Below are 18,542 nucleotides of genomic sequence, written 5' to 3'. Positions count from 1 at the left end.
CTTCTTCCTTTTTAACTAGGTTGTACCATTCTCTCTTCCTCTCCCCCCCCCACCCCTCCGACTCCTCTGTTTTCGCCCCTGTGTGAAGGTGTTCCAGCGTGCTTTCTCTTTCTCTTTCTCCTTCCTTATTCCCTTGGTCATCCTGATCCTTAACACTACTGAGTTGACTCCCGTGTTAGTATCTAGCCCTTATCTATCTTCTGAGTTGCTAGTAAGTATCCTTAGGTTGAGTTGTTCGACATTACCATATGGATGTCCTGCTAACGCTTCAATTTCGGCATCTAAAACTGTACTCAACTCTTTTCTATCAGTCTTGCTCCTTCAGATTTTCTTATTTCTGTTAATACTACCACTCTCTTAGTTACACAGACGGGAGATTTTGGAGATGGTCTTCTTGTCCTTCGGCCTCACCTCTCCTCTTTGGTTGCACTGTCATTTTTATTTTCTTAATGTCTCGCCTTCCTCCAGCTTTTTATGCCCACTGCATTCCATCTCAATTTAGGCCTACTAGGTAGGGTTCCTCTCCCAGCCTGTCCTTCCCACCAATATCAAGTGGGTCTTCCTGAAGCACTGCATTGCTTTTCTCTTTGTAATCCTCTACTCAGATAATTGTAGTAGCTCCTCAGACTCTCTGATACCTTTAAACTGGCTCGGACCTTCCTTCTAGCCTCTTTAGACTGCCATTTTCACATACTAGTTTCTGGTCAGATTAAAGTACTTGGCATTCTCTGCACACACATGTGCTTTTCCATCTCGGTGTTTTTGCCGATAACACTCCCTCCTCTTGAAATGACACACTCCTTTATCTCCTATCTACCGAAATCCAACTCATTCTTTATGTCCCCACTCAGATTTCATCTTGTCTGGAAAGCCAGTCTAGCTTATCTTAGCCTGAAGAGAACTCGTCCCTTTTCTGTACTCTTCTCTGGTTTGTGATACATCATATCTGTAACTGTCATGTTTTGTCTCCGTTCTCAATTGTAAACCCTTTGAGGGCACAGACTTAGTTTATTCTAAGATTTTTTATAGTCTTCAGAGCATCAAGAATAGTGCTTCGCAGGGAACTCTACTCAATACCCTGTAATGACCTATATGGGAAAAGAATCTAAGAAAGAGTGGACATATGTAACTGATTCACTTTGCTATACAGCAGACTAACACAACGTTGTAAATCAACTATACCCCAATAAAAATTAATTTAAAAAATAGTGCATTGTACAGTTTCAATAAATTTTTTTTGAATTTTATTTTATTTATTTATACAGCAGGTTCTTATTAATTATCCATTTTATACATATTAGTATATATCTGTCAATCCCAGTCTCACAATTTATTCAATAAGTTCAATTTATTCAATAAATTTATTCGTTTTTTCTTTCTTTTTTTTTGCGGTATGCGGGCCTCTCACTGTTGTGGCCTCTCCCGTTGCGGGGCACAGGCTCCGGCCACGCAGGCTCAGCGGCCGTGGCTGACGGGCCCAGCCGCTCTGCGGCATGTGGGATCTTCCCGGACTGGGGCACGAACCCGTGAATTTTGGGGAAAGTTTTTGTTACTCCTTCTTTATTGACCTTTTGCTTTTCTGGTTAGAACTGATGGGTGCTTTGACATTTTTTTCCTTTTTATTTTATATTATTTTTACTTATTTATGGAAAATTTCCAATATGTACAAAAGTAGAGAGAATAGTATAGTGAACCCTTATGTACCTGTTACTTAGCTTGAGCAGTTAACACTTGGCCAGTCTAGTTTCACATGTACTCTTCCTGCATCGGCAGGTGGACTCTCAACCACTGCGCCACCAGGGAAGCCCAATACATTTATTCTTATATTTACTCAACACCTACTGTGTTGCAAACAAAGCCTTTTTGGAAAGCACTTAAAATTATGGAGGTGGTCAATCTGTAAAGAAGTAACTGTGATATCAAACAAGATGAAACAGGTGTTATGACTGAAGTAACAGAGTGTTTTTGGATCTTAGAGCAAGGAATGGTTAGATAAATTATAATGAACAACTATTGAATATTCTCTGGAGGGTTAAGAATTTGCGCCTAGTGGAACAACTCAGTTAGTTGTTACGCAGATTTGGAGGAATTCAGAGTCCAACTAGAATGCTTCTTCCTTAGATCTGAAATAGACACCATTCAATGTGATTTAACATTTTCATTTTTAGATTAAGCTTTGAGAAATTACAGGTTTTATTTCTGAAATCTTTGCATTGTAGCAATTAAAGGTTGGATTTTTACAGTACTGTCTGATAGTTATAATTTAGTTAATTAACATTCCTATGATATGCTCGTCTGTTTTGTTTTGTTTCTCTCCATTTTATTAAAGAAGACTTTCTCCAGACTGGTGCAGTTGTTGACCTATTCCTGTGGTAATGTGTTTTTTGTTGCAGATGGTGTGGATGGAAAGCAAGCCCGTAGAACCAATTCCAGCACCCCGTTAGGGGAGCTTTTTGACCATGGCCTGGATAGTTGGTCATGTGTTTACTTTGTTGTAACTGTGTATTCCATTTTTGGACGAGGATCATCGGGTGTCACTGTTTTTGTTCTTTATCTCCTGCTATGGGTAGTTTTATTTTCTTTCATCCTGTCCCACTGGGAAAAGTATAACACAGGGATTCTTTTCCTGCCATGGGGATATGACGTTAGCCAGGTGGTAAGTATGGGTTCTTCCTTAAATTTTCAACATTGCCATGAATTTTGGGGAAAGTTTTTGTTACTCCTTCTTTATTGACCTTTTGCTTTTCTGGTTAGAACTGATGGGTGCTTTGACATTTTTTTCCTTTTTATTTTATATTATTTTTACTTATTTATGGAAAATTTCCAATATGTACAAAAGTAGAGAGAATAGTATAGTGAACCCTTATGTACCTGTTACTTAGCTTGAGCAGTTAACACTTGGCCAGTCTAGTTTCACATGTACTCTTCCTCACCCTCCTTCCAGTTGTTTTAAAGGAAAATCCTGGCATTATGTGATAAATATTTTACTATATATCTCTAAGTGGTAAGAGTTCTTTTTAAAAAACATAATTACAATGCCATTATTACACCAAAAAATGAACGGTTTCTTAACAAACATTCATTGAAACTGATTTTATAAAGAAAGGCGCTTATAATTAAATTGTTGGCTTTTTGTCTTCATTGCCAACTTTTCAGTGAGTAGAGAGATTTGTTTTCCTCTTACTTTATAGGCTTGCTATGAACTCTCCCTGCCTTAGAATCCCAGCTTTTTGTGTTGCCATTTTGCCCGTCTACACCTAAGGCTCCAGTAAAGAATCAGAAGTTGGAGTGTGTTTGAAGAAAATGATTGGGTGGGCAAATTGGAACATCGTGTGGCTAAACCAATCTACGAGGTGCCTTATGAGGCCGGTTGTTTGCATTGTCTAGAAGTTAGTTATTTTATGGTGTTGTTGGCTGAAAAAACTATTTTTAAAGGCAAGACTTGCCACCATATCAAATTTAAGCATACTTCTTGCTTTTACTAAAGCTGTTTACGAGACTTCTGCTGCATAAAGCGTTATTGACTCCCTTATCTTTCCAGCTGTTAATGCTCTGTATATTTTTGTCTGCATTTTCCTTCCAGACTATTTCCTTTGTCTACATAGTGACTGCGATTGTGGGAGTTGAGGCCTGGTATGAACCTTTCCTGTTTAATTTCTTATATAGAGACCTATTCACTGCAATGATCATTGGTAAGAAGCTCCATGTTGAAGCCTGTTGTAACATCGCTTTGTTATCAAAGCCAGTGTTTGATTATAACCAGCAGCACTTCCCCGCCTGCCCTCATGCCCTGCAGCAAAAGCAGAACCCCGCAACCCTGTAGGGTTTCAGCCAAACCCTTAAGGAAAATAAGGTTGCTTTGTTTTGCTTTGTTTTGTTTTTGTTCAGCACCAAGTTATTTCTAATCAGAAGGCAATACCGAAATAGATCACACAAACCCCGTAAACTGACTATTCAAATTAATCTAGACTGTACTGGAGGATCCACATTTAGTTGGACGTTAGGTATTGATTTCAGTACTTACCTCAAAATTGAAGATTGTTAGTTTGAGGAAATAGAATGACGAAACACAGAGTTTACTTTATAATACATCCACTCCAAAAATTGAGCTTCTGTTCCTCTCAGATACCCTTTTTCTTAAGCCTTTGAATGCTAGGTAAAGGTTTTGATCATGGTAATGATCATGGTAATGTTTCCTTTTTGATTTTAGCCAAAGGGGATATGTACAGGATGATTGAGTGGAGGGAGAGTGTTTTTATGGAGAGAGGCAGAGAGGAAGAGGAATCTGGGTTGTTATTTGGGGCACCAGGAGTGACACTAAGACCTTTGTAGAGTAAAAGAAAAAAACTTGTTGGCTGTTGCTCTGTTCTCTTGTCTAAAAATTAATCTTCCCTCCATGTGTCTGTGAACCTTGGTTACAGAATGGGAATTGAAGGCTTAGAAACAGCTGAGAAGATGGTGCCTTAAGCACTGGCTTTCAGAAAAGGAGTAGTTTGGGGATTTTCTGTGGCTCTGGACTGCAGATGTTTTAGGAACCCTGCTGTAATCTAACAAATGTTCATTTTTGGGTGCCTCTATAAACTGATTTCTTTACCTTGAAAAGGCGAGCTATTTTTCATCTCCAGCTGTCGTTCATGAGTGAATCTTTTGATTTATGCAGCTTGTCCTGTGGCGGGTGTGCTGCATTTTACATTTAAATATTTATTTAAAGATAAAATGGAATCTCCGACATAGGAGATATATTTTTGAATGTTAAGTGGGTACTTTAATAGGCATATAAATTTCTTTGTAATTTATAATTTTTGGCAGCAATACTTATTAGGTAATGGTACTTCCTATTGCATCACATTAGGGGGCACACGATAGCTGGTTGTCTTTCTGTCTGTGGTATCAGTAATGACTAGAGGGATGAGGTATTGTACATCTGTTCCATCTCTTCCCAAGTTCTGCCTTAACTCTTCACCTAGTGGTACTAACAGTCGCTGGTGATCATTGCTTAGGAATCCATTCATTCAGTGGATAGCCAGGGGAATAAAGTTTGTTTTTTGATAAAGTACCTCATAAATTCATACTGATAATTCCAAATCATATTTGATGATACAGATCTTCTTTTACTTAACCTAGTTGATCTTATATTTGTGTGTCCTTTAAACTCTGACAAAAGTCTTTGCTTTCAACGACACAAAATAATTATACATTTGTGTTATTCCATAAAATACCCACAACAGTCTGAGAATGTAGTTCCAAAATCAGTGACATATGGTTACTGGAAATTGTCGAAGATTTTGGTTTTTTGCAGTTCCATTTGCCCTATGGTTTATCCCACTAGAGAATGCCCAGTCAGGTTATTATAGTCTGAAGTCCTCATTCTGTGGTTATGCCACCATCTGTGGATATGTACATTTAAGTTAGTTTCATTTTACTTTTGATATTTATGGATTACTTTTTCTTTTAAAATTTATTTTTCCTTTATAATTGTGTAATGTATTCACATGATTACAGAGTCAAATCTATATATAAAGCAAGACATATTCAAAGAAGTCTAGTCTCTATCACTACCCTAGCCTTTTCCTCCCTCATAGTTAACTATTCTTAGTTTTAAATTTTTTGGTTTATCTTTTCATTGTTTCTTTCTTAATATAAGTAAGTGTGTGTGGGGGGGGTTATCACCCCCTTTCATAGATAAATGGTAGCATACCATACATATTTTACTACACGTGCTTCTTTTTTTTTCCCCCTCTGCATAATAGTATATCTTAGAGATCACTGCATAGTGATGTTTAGGGATCTTCCTCATTTCTTCTTACAGCCGCCTGGTACAATACTTCATTGTGTGGATGTACCATCGTTTGTTCAAACAACCTTCTACTGATGGACATTTGTGTTATTTCCGGTCTTTTGCTGTTGTACAAATTGCTGCAATAAATCGTCTTGTACATATATATGTCTGTTCATATTTTTCCCAGGGTACTTTGGAAGAGGTCTCTAGAAGTAGAATTGTTAGTAAGGACATATGTATGCATTTTCACTAAATATTCCCATATTCCCTTCCATATGGGTTATCTGATTTTTGAATTCCCATCAGCCATGAATGAAAGTACTTGTTTATTTAGTTTTACCAATGTAGTATGTTGTCAGACTTTTGGACTTTTGCCAGTCTGTTAGGTAAGAAATGGTATATCTGTATAGTTTTAATTCGCATTTCTCTTATTATGGATGAACTTTTCTAGTATTTGCGAGCCATTTATATTTCTTTTTTCTTTATATCGCTAGTCAATTTTTGCATTACGATTGTTAACCACTTCCTTTATTTTTAGAAGCTCTTTATCTATTAGATATATTAATCTTTGTTTTGATATAAATGACATTTTCCCCCTTGTTTGTTGTTTGTCTTTTTTACTTTCGTTGAAGTATTTTTTGTCTTGGTTTTTATTGAAGTTTTTACTTAAGCCTGGAAATATGAGGAACCAAAATATTTGTTGTGACCATGTTATCCTTGGTGTTCATCTCATTCTAATCAATCCTTTTTTATAAATTCTATTCTGATTTTTCTATAGCTATTGTTTCCTATATTATGAAGTCTAGGCCTTCCTATGGTAATAAGAAAAGCAGGTCTACATATGTATGGGTTCTATCACTATCATTATATAGAGTTTAATAGACAAGTATTTAACAATTAAATATTCTTTATAGAAAGTACATCGAGTGTTATTTAGAGAAGAAATAGAAGATACATTGTTTCTCTTTGGCAGCCTACATAGAGCTCAGGCTTTCTACACGCTTACTGCACTTAATTAAGCTAAAGCTATTTTAGGATGTTTTAAACTAAAAAACTCTTGGTCCCAAATCTTTTGCAGGTTTCTCTCAGCCTATTTTCAGCACTTGAAAGCTACAAATGATTCTGGCTTAATTCATTTAGCCCTTACTCCCTAACGGTATGCTCCCCAGCTTGACATGGAATGAGCTGCTAAAAATTTCTGAGGACATTGAGGACATCTTGTCTTCTCTTCCACTCCCTCTAAGATCTTTTAACTCAGGGAACTTTGTTCCATTTGGGCTTGAAAGTAGTAGAGTAGTTCATCTTTTGAGATGAGATTTCTGTTCGGTGAATTCTAGTTTTTTCATCTTTTTTAAAATAAATTTATTTATTATTTATTTTTGGCTGCATTGGGTCTTCGTTGCTGTGCACAGGCTTTCTCTAGTTGTGGCGAGCAGGGGCTACTCTTTGTTGCGGTACATGGGCTTCTCATTGGGTGGCTTCTCTTGTTGTGGTGCATGGGCTCCAGGCGCGTGGGCTTCAGTAGTTGTGGCTCGCGGGCTGTAGAGCACAGGCTCAGTAGTTGTGGCGCACGGGTTTAGTTGCTCTGTGGTATGTGGGACCTTCCCGGAGCAGGGATGGAACCCATGTCCCCTGCGTTGCCGGGCAGATTCTTAACGACTATGCCAGCAGGGAAGCCCCTTTTCATCTGTTTTTAGCAAGATGCCTTAGGAATTGTTTTGAAGGAATGTTCTTCTGTCTTTGATCCTTAAGGTCACAGCTGCATTGACCACTGCCCCTGCCCCCCAAGCCAAGTTTAGTCACCAGGAGTCCAGAATGGACTAATATGTTGAGTGACAAGGAAATATCCAAATGAAGTGTCCAGAAAGTTGCCACATATATTGATTTGGAGTTTGAAACAGAGAAAGATTAGAACTTTACATCTCTATAGGTCACAGAATCAGATTCAGGGGTCACTAGAAAATCATTTAAACCATCCTCATGGTACACCTGTGGAATCTGAAGATCAGAGAGATTGTCTGATTTGCCCAAGAGTACATAATTAGATTTTGGAGTCATCTGCAGGTAGCTTATGGTTAAAGCTGAAGAGAAGATTCTCTCAGGGAGTGTAGATGCACAGTCAAACATCCAGTTAGGAATATGCAGGAGGTAGATTACCAAAAAAGGACACCAAATGTAATGGTTGGATGGCTAACAGGAACATTGGGTGAATGGAATCACGAAGGCCAAGGGAGGAAAGAATTTCAGTTAGTGGATAGTCAGCGGAGTCATCTTACTTAGAAGTCAGGAATGAAGAAAGGATACTGAATTTGACTATTAGGAGAGCTTGATAAATTTCAAGAGTACAGTTTCTGCAGAGGGGAGGCAGAATGAATGAGTGCTGAGGAAATGAAGACAACAGGAAAGTCTGGTGAGTGATAGGAAATAGCAGAGTAAGATAAGTAGGTAGTGAGAGCAGCAGGAGCAATGGTAAGGCTTCTTGGGAAGGCTGTGCTTTTAAGGTTTCAGGGAAAAGAATTAGTGTATAGGGTAGGGGGAGAAATTAAGAATGCTAGGGAGGTAAAGATAAGTGTAAAGGAAGCAGCAGGATTTATTAACTGTCCCCTCTTCCCATAAATAACTTATACTGGCTGTGCGATTTACTATATACCAGGTACTGTTCCAGGTGTCTTTGCATGTAATAACTCATTTAGTCCTCAAAACCCTACGGGGTTGATACTACTATTGTCTCTATTTTATAAAAGAGGAAACTGAGGCACTGAAAAGTTGCCTGAAGTCACATGACCAGTTGGTAGCACAACGGAGATTCAACCCACTCTGGCTCCTTGAGTCTCTGCTCTGAATCATCAAACCGTACTGCCACTTTTCCGGTTGTAAATGCTGTTTAAAAATGTGTTTAATTTCATTACAGAAGTAAACCTGAACCTGAAAATTATTGGGTCTAAGAATGTTACATAGTTTGTATGTATTTGATTATTATAAAAATGACTCTTGAATAATAATTCATGATAATTTAAATATTCTTCCTTTTAGGTTGTGCATTATGCGTGACTCTTCCAATGAGTTTATTAAACTTTTTCAGGTAAGTATTTAATTTTTTAATTGGGCAAGAAATATGAACATCTTTAGAAATTGTTATTTAGGTGAATTTTAGGATTTCTTTCTTTTGGAATCTGGGCATTTTGAAAAGGTCATGAAACCTGTATTTTGAATCTAGAATGAGGTTAGGATAATTTGTCTGTGGTGGCTTGCGTAGTCAATTCAACCGTAGCCCAGAACTACTAGTTTTTTTGTAAAAGTTTTGGGCTCACCAGACAGTCTTCTAATTTGTCATTTTTTTGTGAGTGAATCAGGAGGGAGTATGTTCCTGTCAGATATTGATAGGTTTACGTTCTTTTTATAAATTGATTATAAGTTTTTATAAATTGATTATGTGTAAGTTTAGTTAGCATGATCATACAATAAAACTTCTCAGCTTGTGTAGTTGAGGACCAAATCCTGGACCTATGCCATCTCTTCTCAAAGAGCGCCGTATGGAAATTCCGGCCTGAGGAGTGTGTAGGGGTTGGGAGGGGAGTTGCCCTGGTGGAGTTGCATCTCTGTGATCTATGTATGCGCTTCTCCACTTTGGCTCAGCCACACTGAGTCCATTTATGTGACCTGAATGTATTTTGTTCTTTCATTCCTCAGTACTTTTGCTCCCACTCTTTCCTCTACTCCTCTACTTGGAACACTTTCTTGTACTTGCCACTTCATCCTTCAGTGCTCAAATCTGTCTTGCACAGTCCTATCCATGTCAAGCCAAGCTCTATGAATCTTCCCTCTTTACAGCCACTGGCAGTCATTCATAGAAGCCATAAAATTGAAAGCTCTGAAGGCCTTAGAGATGATTTGAGTCATGTCTTCCTCTTTTTCTAAAGTTGAGGTCCTTTCCTGATTGGGCAGTATTTTGCCTAAGGTTATGTAATTAGTGGCAGAACCGGGATGAGGATTGAGGGTTCAGTTCAGATGAGCACACATGTATGAGAGTACCACCTGTGTGCCCAGAGCCAGTAAGATAAGCTGTGGACCGTCTCATTTCAGAGTCTTTCACTCTTAAGTTGTGTATCATAGGAGCACCATGAGGTACTCTGCTAGTATTGTTTTGCGTTCATTTTATTTTTCCTATTAGAATATAATCTCATAGGACACAGTCCAAGTTTTATTCAGCTTTACATTCCAGAGGGAAAAGTGAGACTAAGGGTCAGAAGACTTCCATTCTAGTCCTGGCCCTGCCACTTGGTAGCAAGTTATGTAAATTTAAATTCTCACATCCTCACTTAACCTGTCTCTAAAATGGGATTAATAATGTTGGTTCTACCTGTGCCATGGGGTTATTGTGAATAAAAATAAGAGAATAAGTGTGAAAGTACTTTGAAAACTATGAACTACAAGTACAGTGTTTTTATATGTAATAATGTTCTTTGTATTACTTGATTTTTTTTCAGAAGCTATAAAAATAACACCTTGAAACACAATTCAGTCTATGAAGCTATGGTTCCCTTCTTTTCTCCATGTTTGCTATTCATTTTGTCTACAGCATGGATCCTCCGGTCACCTTCAGATATTTTAGAGTTACATCCTAGAGTATTCTACTTAATGGTTGGAACAGCCTTTGCCAATATCACAGTAAGATTTTTTCTTTTAAAAATCGTAATACATATAAGAAATATTTGACAGAATTCAATAGTTTGAGAAACCTTATATAGTATTAGAATAAGCAGATTTTAATTTAAAGATCTTATATCAGAAATTTGAAAGAATAATTAATAACCTCAAAGACATGCTGAAAGTTATTTTATTTTTTTGTTTGAAACCAGTAGGATTTGGGGACTGCTGTAGTATTTTGGAACCATGACATAATTTAAATTTTTTGTTTTGGTTGCCTGCTGAAGAATTCATGGAATAATTCCCTTCAGACTCTAAATATTATTTATAGTGTGGTTGAAATGGCAGCAGATCTAATGCTTAATTTAGGGAGCTTGGAAGGGGTTTTTGAGGGAGGAAACAGACACACACACACACACACACACACACACACACGTTTTTTAATCAACTGATTTTTAAATTAATAACATAGAATAAAAAACTTTGTAATAAATACTGCATACGTTAAAAAATCCTTCTCTGCTCTGGCCCAGCAAGAGGGCAGACAGGGAGGAAAAATCGGGAGGACTTGAGAAAAGACCCTGTTAGTCCTGACAGCCAGGAAGCCTGTGCTCTAGCTCAGGCCAGGTCCTTAATAAGTTTTTATTTTTTAACTTAGCAACTGAGTTTATGTTTCCATGTGTGTAACTTGTGTTTACTGCCCCAAGTCATACTGATTTCATAGGGTTTAAAGATCTGAAAACGTTAATGCATTATATAAAATGTATCTCTGAAGGAATAAAACTATATTTGAGTAAGGTGTTGAAAGTAAAGAGAGCCAAAGAGGCTTTGAGGTGTTGTATGATAACATGTCTGGATTGGAGGTAGCATCTCCTCATCACCATGAAGAAATTTAGTTGTGTGGTGCTGTGGGAGGGTGTTCTGAGAAAATTGTTGTCGTATATCATAGAATCTTAAAATTGGGAGAAATTTCTTTTATCCAAACTGTTACCCGGTAGAAGAATGCCTTCTGTAGCATCCTTACTAAATTATCTTCCAGTCTCTTCTGACACACAGTCTGAGGGTCCACGGGTTTGGAGGTTGGGGTAGAGGTCCAGTTGGGCTCCTGAGCAGTTGAGAATTACTGAATTTGATAATAATGTAATGTACAGGTACTTGAATGCTTTTTAAATGTTGGAGTGACTCGTGCTTTGCTAATTAAATTTTCATTCTCTCTTTTTTTTTTTTAATACCTTCAAGTGTCAGCTGATTGTTTGTCAAATGAGCAGTACCCGGTGCCCAACTTTGAACTGGTTTCTGGTTCCTCTCTTCTTGGTTGTCATAGTGGTAAATGTAGGAGTGGCCTCTTACATTGAGAGCATTCTCCTGTTTACATTAACAACTGCTTTCACTCTGGCCCACATCCATTATGGAGTACGAGTGGTGAGTAATCTAGAGCAAAATTGGTTCCATTTGATTCTTTTTTTTTTTTTTTTTTAATTTATTTTTGGCTCTAGGTGTGCAGGCTTCAGTAGCTGTGGCACACGGCCTCAGTAGTTGTGGCTCACGGGCTCTAGATTGCAGGCTCAGTAGTTGTGGCTCACGGGTTTGTTGCTCCGTGGCATGTGGGATCTTCCCAGACCAGGGCTTGAACCCGTGTCCCCCGCATTGGCAGGTGGACTCCCAACCACTGCGCCACCAGGGAAGCCCTCCATTTGATTCTTAAATAGTGAGGTGAGGGAGAATTTCAGAAGAAACTTGCTTAATATAGTAGCTGCAAGAATTTTGGGATATTCTCTAAATTTTGGATAATATCCAGGTGTGTGATGCCATATATCATTTCTGTAATTAATATGTCGTAGTAACTACAAATAATTTCAAAGCTAGATAATTATTGTGAGGAATTAATTCTTGTTTATAAGTGAGAAGAAATGTAAACCATTTTCTTGGTAAAGAATTACAAACTCTTTTGTGCTTTTAATTATATACAGGACAAAATCATCTTATTTGTTGTTTATCTATTTCTATGCTTGCTTCTTTAGCTTCAGGGGCATTTTTATAAGGGAAAATATAGAAGAGAGTAGATTTAAGAAGTATTCTGCAAACCTTAATATTCTCTTCTAAAATAAGAAACGGGTTTCAGGACAAATGGACTAAGATAGGTATAATAAAATGAAAATCAGAACCATGCAGTTTAGTTTCCTTTTCCTCACACTGTGACATTCTTTGCTAATTATTTTACATATCTTAGCGTGGTCTCATAACTATGATTTTGAATTGCTGTACAATATTCCATTGAGGAGATTACTTAATAATTATCAGTTTACTTAACCATGACTCAGTTATTTTAATCATTTAGGTTGTTTCCAGATTTTCACTACTATAAATAAAGTTGAAGTGAACTATCTGGAATAATATTTTTTTCCTTCATTTGCTTTTTTCCTGAGGATAATTTCATAGCAATCGGGTCATGTGATAGGATATTCATATTTCTGTGGCTTTAAAAATACTTCTATTTGGTATGTTTGTTTTGAAAGGAGCCCTGCTGTGAATCAGTTTGAGAAACAAAATGTCTTTACTTCTGTATTGTCAGACGTATTTTTAAAACGGGGGCACCTGTCATGCTTGATCACAACTTCTTATACCTTGCATATGTTTCTTCCCTTAGTGTTTCTCCCCAAAGTAGCCCACATTTGTTGGAACAAAATAGGTGAAAGAAACCATGATAAGTCTATGAATTGTGACATGAAGACATAATCATTTATGTTTTTGTTTGTGCAAATTTAACATTATATGCTTTATATCAACGCTCTGAGGCCTTTATTCTGATATTTCGTCAGTCATATGCATGAAGTAGAGCACAGTAACCAGTGTCTTTCATAATTGTTTTAACTTTTTATAACCCTCAGAAGCATATCTTTAGAAAACCACGTACACACTCCCAACCAAACCAAAACACATTTAAATTACAAAGCAGTACATTTTCATTGTTAAAAATCTGGAAAATAAATATAAGCTCAAGCTAACTGAAAAAAATTCCAGGAGCGTCTTTTTTTGGTCTGTCTTTCTGCTCTCTTAACACTTCTACAACTTCTGACCAGAAGATAAAACTTGTTAGACCACACAAAAACATTCACTTGAACTATTGAAATGTAAATATTAAGAAGAAAAATGGAAATAAGAAGGATTAAATAAACCATATTTGCTAACTGGCGCATTACCTTGCTTTTGCCTACCCACTGGGGATACCCTAACTAATATGGCTTAAACTGTCAAAAATTGCAGATCTAGTTTTATACTGTTTCATCAGATTAGGAATGATTACCTACAAGTGTTACAAGAAGGTGAACATTGACTCTAACCATATATGTAAATATTTGATCTGATAGATACTATAAGTCAACTAACCCTACAGTTTTTCAGTAGATTTGAATGTAAGGCTGTGTGGTCTGGAGGGTTCTGGAAAGACTAGATTTTGGAGTTGGGCAGACCCAAGTTTAAGTCCTAACTCTCCCAGGGTAGTTCTAGTACTCATTCAGCCAGCTGGCTCTGCAGCTATCCTAGTCCAGAAAAACCTCTTCGTTTCTGATGATTTTTGTCATGCCAGTAAATTGTTGTCTCCAGAGGGTGAATTCTATATGCTTTTTAAAAAAAATTACATATGTATTTGTCATTGCCTCATGTTCTGGTTTTCTGTTAGGTAAAGCAGCTGAGCAACCATTTTCAGATTTACCCCTTCTCATTGAGGAAACCAAACTCGGATTGACTAGGAATGGAAGAAAAGAATATTGGCCTGTAATCTACAGAAAGAAGTACTGTAAATAAGATGCTTGTAAATATTTCATCCATCACCATTGAACTAAATTGATCTGCTTAACAGACATGGGAACTCAGTGTGTGTGGTACGTGGACAGCAGGGGTGATACATATGATCTGAACTTGTGGAATTTTGACCTACTAACTCCCAGCTTCTTTTATTTTGTTTTTTATAAAGATATGTGATGTTTTGGTTAAACATAATATACATTAGACCAGCAAAATGTTCCTAGTAATTTTAGCTTCAGGAGTCCATAATGTTTTGGTTTTTACAGAGTTAAAGATGCCTTGGTTTTTATTTTTAAAACCCCCAAATTTGTTTAGGAACACTGATAACATTCAGAAGACCCAATATGTTTTTATATTTGGTACCTAGGAGTAGGTCTTTAGCTATGGAAGCTATCAATAGCCCAAATCCAACATAGGGAAAAGATAAGAGCAAGTCACCTTCAGCAAGAGATGCCAAATGATTACAAAACAATATACAATTGCCAAATACTGGTTTCTCTTTCCCATGGAAATGCCTTTTGTCCTCATGTGCTAAGAGAGCTAGAAAAGAAAAAAACATATATATATATATGTATATGTATATATATATATATATATATATATATTTAGATTCTCTAGTATTCTGACTCTCTTTGTTATGGAATGGATCTTGATAAATGGTTTAATTTTCTTTTAAAGAAAAATATTCTCTTGGGACTTAGTAGAGAATGGATTGTAATTACAGCTCACTCATTGGCATGGCTCATTGCTTAAATGTGGCATTTTTTCCCCCTCAGCTGCAAGTTGCTGAGATTTGGTGCCTATGAACTATGATCATATGAATGCATGTGACAGTCCCAGTCTTACAGTAATTACTTGTGAAGAACACAGATAAACTTCCTTATAAGAAAAATTTTCTTAGGAGTTAGGAATCTCATGAACCTCACTATGAAATTACTACTGTGAACCTCACTATGAAATTAGTTTTCTGATTTAATTTGTCCTTCCTCTCTCCCTGTCTTTTTCTGTGGAAGAGAGTGCTGTGTTTTTTATTTCATACAGGATAAGGAAATAGAAATTCTCTCTTCCCCAACTTGCTCACTTCCCCACTTGAAGAAAATTTTTGATATATATGCCTTACTGAGTATGTGCTCCCTTTATGTGACTTGGAGTAATTTTTTAGGTTTACTGACAAACATAAAAATCTCTTTGACTTTAATATGGTTGTTTTATGATCGCACCTTTTCATGAATGTGGATATTCTTTTTTTATTTTGTCTCCATTTAATTTGGTGGTGATGAAGTTTACTGGCTGATTTTCTTTTATTTTCCACTGAATGGAGTTTGTGCTTGAATGAAGAGTGTATCTTAAACCCTTTTTTTTGGATGGATTGCACTTGGATAAAATAGGCACCACTGTGTTGATATGTAATTAAATCCATAATCATTATTTATCTGTGAATGTGACCATCGTCAAATTTAATTATAGTGTATTCCTCTGTTGGATTTTAGTCTGCTGCTTTGTAAAAATAACTATGTAATTGATATTTCAGTTTTTAAATGTGTAAAGTCTAATCATTGTCATTCAGGACATTAGAAATGAGGCATCAAGGAGCTAACACATGGTTCTGTACTCATTTTAAAAAATTGTAAAGGTTGAGGTATATTTGGTGACTTTCTCTGAGACAAAAATGAACTCTGAACATAGGTGAGAAATTGATGAAGGGAAATATGGGTAGTGATTTCATGTTTGCTAATAAATTGCCATCATGGAGGTCAGAGAATGAACTAATTAAGTAAAAGTAACTATTTTTTGTATACCTTGTTCTGTGTCATCTGTAAAATTGAACTGGATAAAGTGTTAATTTGGGCCTGGAACAAAGCTTTGTTTTAAGGTTCTGAGCTAATCATTTTATTGTTTTGTTGACCTTGTATACAAAAATGAGGTTAATCCGTATTATAAAAGAACTGATAAATATTTATAAAATGACAGATGTGGACCACAGGCTTTCTTTACCAGGTACAGTATAGTAAAAACAACAACAACAACAACAGAAACCCTTTACTTCTGGCATAGGGTCATGTCCTGTAATTTTGGGGCTGTTTTACCTCAAAGTGTGTTTCTGCTCTTTTTCTGTTGCATCAGGTTTATTTGAAAATTGTTTTGTGCCTATACGTTATAACATATTTCCCAATGGTGGTTAAGAATTATGCTATAGTCAGTTTTATTGGCATCGTTTGATGAAAGATGGCTGTCAAGAAGATAAAAGACGAAAAGTGAGTAATGAACTGTTACAGAATACTGTGGACTTGTGAATCTTTAGTGTACTGTTGACCCTTTTTCTTGGTTTAGTCTGCTGTCTTGAAGTGCGTCATGAAAGCCCCCATTTGTTACGTAGTGATACAGCAGTCGAAGCAGGACTTCATTACAAAGAGCTCTTGTGAATTTACATCATTGCCAATTATCATAACATTTCCGAAGTATAAAGTATCTTTTAGGCTTATGCATGATATTTTGGAGTGCGTTCACACCCCAGCCTTTCTCCCAGCATACGCTGAGCTGCCTCTTGGGGAGCAGTGGCATGATTGGTCATACATGCATGTTTTCTGTACTTTTCAGAATAGAGTGCCTTGGCCAGGCCAGAGGTTTGCTTTGTGTTTCTTCTGACCAAAATTACCTAGACCTGTAAGAAGTTTCTTTTCAGGTTATGGTATGAAAAATGTCCTTTATGCTTGTCAGAAAGTAATTCCCCTGTATTTGAGGGGGGCATGGATTAGAAAAATCTTAAAAAATACCTGAGTATGTTAATGCTGCCTTTTATGATCCTTCAACAGCACTCATGATCCTAGTGTAACGTACGGTTTAAAATTGCCACAATTTAACCAACATTCCTCCCTTAATGTGTAATAGACATAGTTTATGGGTTCTAGTCTTAAGCGTAATAGAGTGAATAACTTCCACATAAAGAACTAAATAGTCTCCCCTGGCATTTTAATAATATCATGGTTAAATTACTTCTAATTGTAATTTTTAAAAGAAGGTTCAATGCCGATTATGGCCTAGAATGTTATAGTACTATTACCAGCATTTAATTTTTTTAAATATAGAGCTGTTGGGAAGAGGAATGTATGTCTAGGGTTGCCCAAATTCTAAATAGTTACCAGAAGAATATTGGTCATGACCTAGAGCCTGGGCATTGGGGGAACATGCAAAGGAGAAAGCAGGCATAGTATCCACTTTAAGGGGAAGAAGAGATCACTTTAGTGCCCAGTGATCCTACTGCAGTGCACAGTTTAAAAGTGTCACAACTTAGTCATTACTAACTTCAAGTTCAAATGTGAATTTGAAAGACTCCTAAGTGTTCAGTTTTCAAAGAATTATTTTATTTCGTAGTCAGTCTAAAAACATTTGGAATGTACCTTGCTTTCCAAAGCAGACTTTGATTCTCTAAGTTATGGAGGATAAGAAGAAAATCTGAAGGTGTTTGAATCAAAGGCTACTTTTCCCCTTTATATTTTAACAAGAAGCCTATTTGTAACTCGTCCTGTTCATTCTTCGCCTGGGTTTTTAACTAGCCACTGTCTAGGACAGAGACGCCCACTTGCTCTGTCGCCCCTAGATCTCGCCACATTCACGTCTCCTCGATTGCCTTATCTCTCTTGACTAGTCAAGGGCTGGGAACATGCCAGAGGGAACAAAGTAAACCTGATGGACTAGAACATTTGATGTCGGGTCCCCAAATAAGCCAAAAACAGATACAGAAATCTTTGATTGTGTTGATTCTTACGTTCAGAGTGGCCTTTATCTTGACCTCAGTTCTGGACTTGCCTGAGCACTCTGTAGGAAATTTGTGAAGTCAGACTAGAATTTTCTTTGTCCTATGAGGTGTCCTTGTAAGGCAGCATGCCCATTCTTGAACACCCTGTGGGTGAATAACCTTAAGTGAGCTGCCAGTAGTTGAACCTTCCAGGAAGAATTTTAACTAGTATGCTGCATTTGAAGCACTTCGACATGTACATTTTAAGTGACAGTTTTAACAGTAAAATGGTGTTAAATTAATCACTGTGAAACTTGAAAGCGTGATGCCCTGTACATTTTAGGAAGCTTAAGTAAATTTCTGATTTTCCTTTATTAATTCTGTAACCCATGTGATTTGTATATTTTACTTTTCATCTTTGACAGTGGTGCAAATGACTGACTTATTGGCAGGCAGTTACTTTAGGGTATATGGTAAATTGTGGTTGTCTAACTTTTCCAGAGAAAGTGGCAATGTGTTTACTTCTTCCTTTGTGTGAAGCCATGGGAATCGGATTTACTGGCTAATTTATTTCCA

General features: G+C 36.9%; 1 protein-coding gene across 1 annotated transcript in view; it reads left to right on the top strand.

Moving 5' to 3' along the window:
- The window catches only part of SELENOI (selenoprotein I), a 37,871-nt gene extending 23,667 nt beyond the window's left edge, over positions 1-14,204 (top strand). The window contains exons 5-10 of the mRNA XM_065891062.1: positions 2,394-2,656; positions 3,584-3,692; positions 8,813-8,861; positions 10,267-10,447; positions 11,666-11,848; positions 14,106-14,204. Of these exons, the coding sequence (XP_065747134.1) occupies positions 2,394-2,656; positions 3,584-3,692; positions 8,813-8,861; positions 10,267-10,447; positions 11,666-11,848; positions 14,106-14,204 (884 nt within the window). The remainder of the gene's footprint in view (positions 1-2,393; positions 2,657-3,583; positions 3,693-8,812; positions 8,862-10,266; positions 10,448-11,665; positions 11,849-14,105) is intronic.
- The last annotated feature ends 4,338 nt before the right edge of the window (positions 14,205-18,542 follow it).

This window comes from Phocoena phocoena, chromosome 14, assembly GCF_963924675.1.
Source record: "Phocoena phocoena chromosome 14, mPhoPho1.1, whole genome shotgun sequence".
NCBI classification, from domain to species: domain Eukaryota; kingdom Metazoa; phylum Chordata; class Mammalia; order Artiodactyla; family Phocoenidae; genus Phocoena; species Phocoena phocoena.
This window is presented reverse-complemented; position numbering and strand designations above follow the sequence as displayed.